The sequence below is a fragment of the Parus major genome, chromosome 5, assembly GCF_001522545.3.
Source record: "Parus major isolate Abel chromosome 5, Parus_major1.1, whole genome shotgun sequence".
NCBI lineage: Eukaryota > Metazoa > Chordata > Aves > Passeriformes > Paridae > Parus > Parus major.
The window spans coordinates 9,167,294-9,177,538 of record NC_031774.1 but is presented as its reverse complement, the minus strand read 5'-3'; the positions used below and the strand labels follow the sequence as shown (position 1 = coordinate 9,177,538).

Below are 10,245 nucleotides of genomic sequence, written 5' to 3'. Positions count from 1 at the left end.
GCAAAGCCTCACCACAAGACTGAAGATTTGGTAATCAGAGACCAGATCCACAAGGAAATGAGGGCAATGGGAAAGATTCCTCTGAAGTCAATGAATGCTGGATCACTAGATGCATATTTAGAGTCAGGCTGTGCCTACTGCACATTGTTTGAATTTTGGGTGAAGTGACTGGAGGTCTGCCCATGGCCATCCAATTGCTCAGTCTGGGCACATCCACTCCATCACAAAATATTCAATGGCTTAACCATTCATAGAAGGGAATAGTCTGTGAAGTCTTTATTGGAAGTGCTCACATGATGTTTCAAGACTCATTTAGGATACTGGAAAGAAATTTACTGGAGACTTTATGAGCTGTAATAACTAAGAAAATGGCCTTCAAGCCAACAGTGTAAAAAGCACATGCCAACTCTGCATTAGCAGTTTCTTTTCCCTATCTGTTTCTCAGCTGAAGCTCAGTTTGCAGTCCACTGGGCACCATTACCTCAGTCATGTTAAAAGCCAGACATCAAACCAGAAAGGAATTCCAACTTTCCAGAGGAACCCTGCGATGTGAACAAACTATAGCATGGAATGAGCAGAGATTAAAAACATCCACCACGCTCCTGAGAATGCCTCCAAACTTACTTTCCACTGGTAACAGGGTGAAGTTTGTGCAGCCCATGTGCAGATAATAAAGGTAATTGGGGTGAATGCTGTTGCCAGGACAAGATCCTTGGCTGTGCAGCCCAGGCAGGCTCTGTGCTGCTCCCATCACACTGCACTGGGGCTGCACACACAGCCCAGGGGACACAGTGCTATTTTTATATATTATATTTTTATATCATACACAATATTTTTACATCCCCTAGTGGCACAAATGTAAGATGATTCCTGGGCAGGAACAAGAACACTTATTGACAAAGCGCCCCAACGCTGCGCACGTGGCTTTTTTCTTACCGAATAATTTCTGCAGTACTTGTCCATCATACAGGTCTTCAGCCAAGTCTTTCACAATAATCCTCTCTCCTACCAACACATCATTAATCCAGTCAATTAATACCTATGTGGGAAACACAAATTTGGCACTATTATGCACTATTCAGTTGCAATTTAAAACACATGTCGTTTCTCTTAGCAGGAAGAACAGCAAAGCTGCAGTGGCTCAAAATGCAGCCTGACAAACCTGCAGGAGCAAACAGGAAAGACTCAGGGAGACTCAGCTGAGGGGGCTGTGCCAATGCACCACAAGGTCTAGACAAACACTAACTGATGCAGTGTTTTCTGGATTGAAATCTTCCCCTTGCTTCCAGTAGCATTTTAACCTCTTACCGTGAAGCAAAAGGCGCTGAAGTTGATTTTCATGATGTGTCCTGCTGGAGTTCAAACACCAAGAATCCCAAAGACAAGGGAAAGCCAGTGTGATCTTAGATTGGGGATCTTAGACTCAGGATTTTAACAGGAATTTTGAAGTCTCCCTGTGGCACATCTAGAGAGAGATACTGGCACAAATGACCTCCCCATCTCACTGGGGTGTACACACCCTCTGGCTCCAGCTAATTCACATCCAACTCCTGCTCTGAAGTGCTCAAGTGAAAGGCAGGGATGGCATTAAAAAATAGTTCCACTTCCCTGAGAGGGTTTACATGCTTTCATTACCTTCATCAGTTCTTGTAATTTTGGATCATTTCTTGAATTTGGATCCACCATTGTTCGGACTTCATTTTCCTCTGGAAGGTTTAAAAGAAAAACATTAGAAACTCTCCCAGGCACAACACTTCATTTTACACCAGGCTTTCACGTTGAGATGTAAAATTGCTGTGAATTACCTAGCATAGTGTCCTCAGGGTCTAGTTCAAATGGAATGGGACTGAGAGGTAAGTTAATGGCATTTATTCCTTCTTCCTGTAATTCAGACACTAGGAAATAAAAAAAAAAAAGAAAAGCTTGGTCAAATTTCAATTTAATTTTACTTACTATTTCACTCTCACTAAAAGTAGCATTAATTGTCTTAATTTCTTTATAAGAACACGACTCTATTAGATAAGCCACTGGGTGTAATTACAGCAGTAAAGTAAAGCTAACAAAAATGAGAGGCCCAGCCAACAAACCTTTACTTGTATGAGAACATTGTTCATGGACAGTCGTGCTGGAACCAACACAATTACCTCAAATCTCTTCCAGGATACGGCCCATTGTCCTCAAATTTTTAAAAGGCTCACTTGCATGTTAATGGTTGTGATATTTTAACACCAATGAATCCTTTCAGCTGAGGGAGATGGTCATTGCTGGCAGTGTCACCGAGGCTCTGGGACATCTCCTGGGGCAGAGCTGGTGTGGCCAGGCAGGGGTTCCCAGGCTGAGGAACCATCCCAGACTGGAGGTGCAGCTGCAGCACAAAGCAGGATGCTCCTGGCCTGTGCTCTTGGCCTTTCAGGGCAGAAATCACAGCAGCAAGACACAGTGCAGGATGCTGAGAGTGTGGAGGCAAGGCTGAGAAAGAGCTTGGACAAAGGAATGGGGAAGTAATCCGAGACCCCACAGTTTGGAGATGCCAGCAGCAGCCAGGAGATATGGACAAGGTCTCAGACAAAGTCCCCAAATTCTGTAAAAACCAGTGTTCTTGAGAGGAAAGGAGCAGAAGGACCCAGAGAAGTGGTGTAAAGGGAAGCCTGTCACTCTCTGTCCCCAGCACAGGCCAGAGAAACCCCATTCACTCCTCTGGATGACCCAAACTTTATAGGATACAGAGACAAAATCCTTCCTTCACTGCCCAAACACACCTCCCTGGCAGAGGGCAGGAAGCCCCAGCAAGCCAGCACACAACCCTGAGCAGGGAGGGATCCAGGGTGGGGATCACACCGGTTTGTGCCCTGCTTTGTGAACAAGACATCAGTGCAAAGCTGATTTACCAAAGCAGGAAAGGGGCTCGCTGTCCCATCCATGACCAGTAAGAAATGTGCCCACCCCATTTCCAGGGCACACACCTTGAACAGGGCTGCTTGTTAGCTCATCTGTCCCAGCCAGAGTTTAAACTTCAACAGCTCGATCCAACAATCCTACACACAGCCTAAAGGTTCAGGTGGCTGTCCACACCTTCTGACATGCCCTGAAATATCTGATTTATGTGCAGATGCAAGATTCACTAGCCAGCAATTCAGATTTGCCAGCTGATGCTTTCCTCAGCTTATTCTGAAAATTACAGAGACACTTTAGTTTTTAAGAAAACAGAGAAGTCCTCTGAAGTTTCTGTCTTGTCTCTGCCCTCATGTCTGCCTCATAAATTAGCTTTACTTCCTTGGTGCAGTAAGTATAGCTAAATTTGCATGAACACTGTGATCATCAGCCAGCTGGTGTGATAAAACAGGACTTTGAGATTTCCAGGTATTTTCTACTCCCCATGAAATGTTTTGTGCAATGTGAAATGTTTCTGTGCACGCTCCAACAATCTGTGTAGCTGTATCCAAGCATCCACGTAAGGCTGGCAGCAATAATGACTGCTAGATCACTTATTAATTTTAGTGGGACAAAAAAGAACTGAAAAAACCCACTACCCTCAAGACTGAACCCACAACTCCACTCCACACACTCACCCTGCTGATGTATCTGCAGCACACAAACACTGAGCAGCTCTGGAGAAACAATGCTGACAATAATAGTTCCCTCAGCTGTTGTATATTCTCCAAAACCCACGGCTGAAAGCAATGCACCAAATGAATCCCTCATGTGGCTCCTCTGAGTTCTCAGGAGTTACAGCAAGGATGAAGCTGGCCTGGGATGTACAGTCTGGGGAACTGCTTGCACTTAATGGCAATTGTTGAAACTGCCAGCACTCCTCAGAGAAAATCACTGCTGGTTTCATTAACCTCTTTGATATTTTTTGTTTGTTTGTTTTTTGTTGGTGTTTTTGTTGTTGTTGTTGTTGAGAATGGCTATGGGCACAGAAATGTCAGCGGGTAGAAAGCCTCCCTGTGGAGGTCCCTCTGCTCTGAAATGTTCAGCTCATGGAGGGAGGGCTTCCACACAAAGCAGGCAGAAAATGTGGGATTTTCTCACATCAGTCCCAAGGGGGGCACAGTAAATAAAATCTGTTCAAGCCAGCTGCCCCCCTGAGCTGTCCTGTCCCAAGGGCTGGGTGCTGTGCCAGGGTGGGGACACTGGAGAAAGCAGCCAGCTGCTTTCCAAGGCAGGAACACTGATGAAAGCTCTTGGTTCCCCTCTCCAGGGGCAGCCTGCTGGCAGAGCTTGCTCACAATTCTCCAAGGAGACTGAGTGCACCTCTCCAGGCTGAAAGTTATGTAAGGAATTCTTGCCAAGGCCCACTGAACCTGGCCATTCCTGTCCTCTAACGTGCACAACATTCTGCCTTTCATAGCATGACCTCCATCACATCCTCAGAGAAAGCAAACAAACCCTGCCACATCCCTGCGCCAAAAGGGACCATGAAATATAAATAACAATAAATATACACGGGGAACTGAAAGACTGACGTGTTCTAGAATGCAAGTGTTGTATTTGCTGCACAGCAGGGGCTGAGCTCTGCTTTCTGCACACTGCTGTGAGCACAGACACCTGCCACACCTCCAGAGCTGTTTGCAGAAGCTCCCCTGATGCCTCCAGACGATCCAGACTGGGATCTGTGATGGCTCAGCAGATCCCACCTGGATCCAGCTTTCAGAGGGGACAGCTGTCCCTCAGCCTCTGCATTCTGCAGGGCACAACCCATCCCCAGGCTGGTATTAATTAGCCCATAATAAAGGTTCCTCTTGCCCCCCTCAAGCAGAAAACATGATGGAGAAACTCTGCACCCAACAGCACCTTTTTCATTTCTTTCCCCATACTGAAGGGCAAAGCTGTAACTGCAGATCAGTCATACCACTAAACAGAGCAGTTTATCAAGTTTATATCAAGCTGTATATAAAGTGAGAGAAAATGTATTATGTAGCCTCACTTTCTAAGAATTTCCATCAAAAAAACACCGTGACAAATCACTGCTATACACTCAGGTGTTTATAGAGCAACCACAAATATGTGATTGAGGTTAAGAGTTTGCATACCACAGTTTCAGTAGAGGAGTCCATTTTTCAGCTGCTTTCCATTAATTTGTTTTAATTAATTTTCATGGAAATCACTTCAGCAATAAGTATTTTAATAAAAAGAAAAAACACAGTATTGGGGCAATTTTTGCAGCAGCTGAAATTAATGTAACATAATCTAATTTCTTGTAACAATTCTGTGAGGAATGGCTTTGGAGCATCAGCAGGAGCTGCAGGAAGCCCCAGAGCAGGAAGGGAGGAGGGGATGGGATGCACCACCCATCACCACCATCCCCAGGCTGCCAGGAGCCAGAGCAGGGCATTGAGAGCTGCTCCTGCCAAGGACAGGAGTGTGTGCCTGGCCCCTGGACAAGTCTTAATTGTCAATTATTGATAATTATTGATTAATAATCAATTATTGATAAGACCCCCTGGTGTTTTCACCCTCTGCTGTGACCCAGCCCAGCTCAGCAGCTACGCTCATGGTGCTGATACTGGGAAGATCAGGGACTTCATCCCTTAGGACAGGACAGGACAGCAAAACCCAGTCCTTAAGGGGTTTTTCCAGTCACCATGCTGAGTGGAACTGGGGCAATGCACTTTTTAAAAGCAACAGCTACATCTGGGCCAGACAAATCTCTGTGGATCAGCAATGCTGGAGTCCCAGTTCTAACTCTGGATGAGGAATGGACATTTCTGCTCAGACTTCTCAACAGCTCCACGTGCCAGATTTCTTGTGATGTAATCAAGTGCAGCCCCACTGCTATCAGCTGTCAGCAGCCTTCCTCCCATCACTCCAGCACCAACTCTGCCCCTGTCAGCCTGGATCCACAGCAGCTCCAGCACTGTTTGAAGCTGGATGGAATTGTTGCTGCTCTAGATGCTCCAGGATTACGAGGTGATAAACCTGTGCTATCAAAGGCAGGTGTGTGCTGCACAGAGCCTGCCCTGTGATGTGTGTGTTACAGATACATTTTATGTTATTGGCTTTTAGCAAATATTAAGATGAATGTTATGTGTATAAGAATGAGAAATTTTGTTGTATTAATATAGTTTTCTTTATTTCTGTTATTGATGAAATTTAGAAATAGTGGTATAATACATATAGGTTAGGTTATGGCATAGTATTAAAATAAAAACTGTCTTTGTTTGTATAACCCAAAGACTGAGAAAAAAAAAATAGCTGGAGAACTCCTGCATTTGTAAACTCTCTTATCCAGATGAAGACAGCAGTGACCAGAGCTCTGGGGGGAGGAATTTATTGTGTTCCTGATATCAGGGAATGTAAATCTCAATGGCACCAAGAAGATTGATCTATTGGGAAGGGGGGAAGAGAAAACTGAACAGAAGAACCCCAAAGATCCTAAGAAGAATGTCTGAATATGTGTGAGAATTTATGGATATGTAGTAGGGTTCTGTTTTTAAGGGACAATCCTGTGTCAGTAAGGTGTGCTCTCTTGGCTGAATGCAGAGACACCCGGCCAGATCTGTATACTTTACTTTATTTTTCTCTCCTAATTGTTTTTTTTATTAAACTTTTAAATTCTATAAAAATTATGTGAACCTCGTTTTTCACATGTGCATCCACTGGAGCTGCACATCTGAGAGCACAGCGCTGCCCACACGCCCCAAATTGCCTTAATTCCTCCTCTACATGCAGCCTGTTGCTCCACGCTGCATTTATTAGACAGTTTCATTTGGCTTTTTTACTCATTTATTTTGTGTGCTGAAGGCTTTTTGCTGCCCTATTTAGTATTCAGGGCTTAGAGTTATTCTGATTTGAATGAAACACAGCTCATTATTTAACTGAGCTCAGCAATGCCACATCAGCCAGCGCACTCTCTGTGGTTCAGATGTGTTTTATATCCATCTGAGGAAGCACAAAACAAATACAGCGAGGTGCAGATAAAACAGCCTCTCCTCTGAGTGCTGCAGCCACGTCTTCCCCATCTAACTGCTTCTGCACCTACAAAATTAAAACTCCTGAGTAAGGAATGGATGAGCTCTGAAAGTGTGTGATTGATTAGAACCAAAGTGTTGGAGTCTGAGATACAGTGTGTATGCCCTTGATTTTAATACTTAGTTTTAGAATTCAAAGAAACACTGAATTTCATATAATATGAAATTCATGGGCATGTTTTCATGGTGATACATGAGAACAAATGCTAAAGTTAAATAAGAAAAGTGTAAATGTGTAGGTTAGAAAGTTTCTTGAGTCACTGGGTGAATGGGTGGAGGTTTAGAGTTTAAGGTAGTTTAGAGAACAGGAGACAGGATGGAGGATTTAGGGTGTTGTCTCTTGTCCTTCTTCTTTCTTCTTCATGTTCTTCTCCTGGGGGTTTTTGGGTAGCAATGAGTGATTGGATAGAAAATGTCACAGTGCAGCACTCAGGTGTTGGGTCATTGGGTCATTAAGAAAAATAATTGAGTTGGCATCTGTTAATTGGGTAAATGGACATATAAAAGACCTTGAAGAAGATCTTTGTTGGCCATTTTACCCTTTTCTATCACAGTGCACTCAGCTCCTTGTGCCTTGTAATGCTGATAAGAAAAAATAAACAACTGAGACTGAACAAGAGAAAAAACTGCCTCCCTCTCATCAATCTTCAGTTCAAGGGGAAAAGAACCCAAATCCAAAAGTCCATAAAGAGACACCAAAGCATCATTTTGGAGCAGCACAGTGCCACGCTGCTGCTAACCTCAATCCTTCAGACCCAGGAGGTTTAGATGGATGCAGATACACCTACAGACACACACACATACAAAACATCATTTCTGCTGGTCTTTAATTGCCTTTCTTTCTCTAGCATAAGGGTTGCCATTCAAGCTCTTCATCATTTTGAAGGTTTCACATGTATTGGGTTGGGTTTAGTTTTATTTTCTTTTTTTTTCCTTTGTTTTATTTTTGTTGGTTTTTTTTTAAATTTATTGGGGTTTTTTATTTGTTTTGTTTTGGTGTTTTTTGGTTTGTTTGTTTGTTTTGTTTTGTTTTGTTGTTGGTGTTTTTTTGTTGGTTTTTTTTTTTGTGGAAGCTGGGATTTGCTGACATTCATATGATTCCAAGAGTTTAAGCTTTCTATAAGAAAGTCCAAATCTACCTGATATTTTAAACTGCTACAGTTTTACATGTCATGTCTCTACCTTAAGCTATTTTTTCCTGGAACAAGCACCATTTGGAAGGCTAGTGCAGACATCACATTGCCAGAATAACCCTAGGGATTTGTATGTATGCCCACACTCAAACATGCACACCTATTACATACATTGAGATATGCAGCCAGAAATTACAGCCAGATTAGAAAAATGCTGATTTTCAGCACAAAATGTCTTCACTGCTCTTGTATAAGACATACACTCGATTACAGCTGAGCCAAATGTAGATGAATGGGGTTTTATTTTCACATTCCCTTGATTGGGTGCAAATTTCTGGTGAATGCCCATGGCCTCGATGCTTTGCTTTTGTAACCACTGGAGCACAAGAGCAGCTCTGGTTCTTCTCCTGCCTTGATGGTCCATAATGCAGATTTGAGTGTGAGTGCATCCACACAGATAAATCTCCATGGATTTGTGCTGATTTGGACCAGCCCACTGGAAAAATCAGTGAAAAAGCAGCAGTGTGACTCCTGCTCCCTCTCACACACCCCACTTCTACAAACTGATGCCATCCCACTGGGTAATTCTGGATTTGTACTGGTGAATGAGAAAACTGACCCAAATGACTTGAGACAGCTGGAGAATGAGAGAAAAAAGAGAGCAAAAACATTTTCCAAAAGTCATAGTTCAGGTTTTTATAGAATTATACTATTTAGTCAAGCAAGCTTACATAATTGCTTTTCTGGGCCACCTATCCAAAATGTTAATTTCTAATACCTGTGCATCTTGTAAGTCCACAAAGGGAAAAGAAAATATAAATCTAAAATAGCACTGCCTAATTTTCTGGAACACATAATTCATTAAACATGGATTCTGGCAGCTCAACTTTAACTCAGAAACAAAAGAAATCCACACAAAAGACAATAAATCTGCATTACACATGGTACTAAAATGATCCAATGGATTTATAGATGTTTACAAGTTTGCAGAGTGTGACACAGCGTCCACCAGAAATTTGATATTCACAGCACAAAACATCATAAACATATGTCTGCAACTACAAAAGGGCCTTTTTATGTGGGGATCATTGTTAAAATTGTCTTCAGAACATAAACCTTAAGTTGTAAATGCTACTCCCCATTTATTCTCCGAGACATAACAAATGAGGGAAGAAAAGCAGAGATATGTTTGTAATTGAAAATGTTTCTCAGGAAATGATCTGTACAGGAACATCATTCTCATTCCATTAACTGCTGACTCCAAGCCAACCATTTGTAAAAGTAAATAAATATGCAAACTGGCTGACAACAATGTGCCTGCCTTTAATGTTTCTGCATTAGTACTCGGCCTCCAAAAAAAGAATCTATTTTCTTTTCTCATTTCTCCATTAAACCAAACATGGCATGCACACAAAAGGAGCAGGAGTAATGCTGTTCACAAAATAAAAGATGGGAGAAATGCTATGATTTGATTTTCATGTATGCAAAACAAATTAAATGCCTTTTGCCTTGAACTTTCTTTAAAGTCCAAAGCCGCCCCCAAGTCCCTCAGTGACTTGTTTGCTGTTCCTTTCTTTTTTCTTTTTTTGTTTTTTTGCAATTGGCAGGGAAAAAAACCCTCCACAGACAGACAGACAGACAGAGAGACAGATGTCTGGTCTGGGTAGGTAAAAACCAACAAATCAGGAAGCAAACTCAGTTCTTTATTAAAAGAGTACATGTGATTCTCTTTTGCCAGCTTCATTAAACCTTCCAGGCTTTCACATTTCATTTGGGATGAAGGTTCTTTCTCAGAATTCCCCTCCAGTTTCTGAGAGGTAATAAGCAGCGAAGTTCCAAGCTAACACAGATGCCAGTCATTCCATTCATTCCTTCTCCACATCCTCTCAACACATCTTTTAAAAGGCATAAGCAGTGTCTGCAGATGGCTTGAAAAGCCTGTCACCCTACAGGAGCGTTTAAAACCCTGCTGAAAAATCCCAAAAGGCAATTTTGGGAACAAACACAGACAAGAGGTCAAGTGATGCTGCTTCTTATTCCCAGTGAAGAACAAGCCATGCCTATGAGAAATGCTGTGGCCATTCCAAGTTCTTATCAAAACGTGCTGAGTGGAATCTGATCCCAAAACAAACTCCAGAGAG

The 10,245-nt window shown here is 42.6% G+C and overlaps 1 protein-coding gene across 1 annotated transcript in view; it reads right to left on the bottom strand.

Moving 5' to 3' along the window:
* Nucleotides 1–10,245, bottom strand: part of PARVA (parvin alpha) — a 60,743-nt gene that overhangs the window by 18,594 nt on the left and 31,904 nt on the right. The window contains exons 2-4 of the mRNA XM_015629662.3: nt 1,806–1,895; nt 1,636–1,706; nt 937–1,039 (exon numbers count right to left, since the gene is read on the bottom strand). Of these exons, the coding sequence (XP_015485148.1) occupies nt 937–1,039; nt 1,636–1,706; nt 1,806–1,895 (264 nt within the window). The remainder of the gene's footprint in view (nt 1–936; nt 1,040–1,635; nt 1,707–1,805; nt 1,896–10,245) is intronic.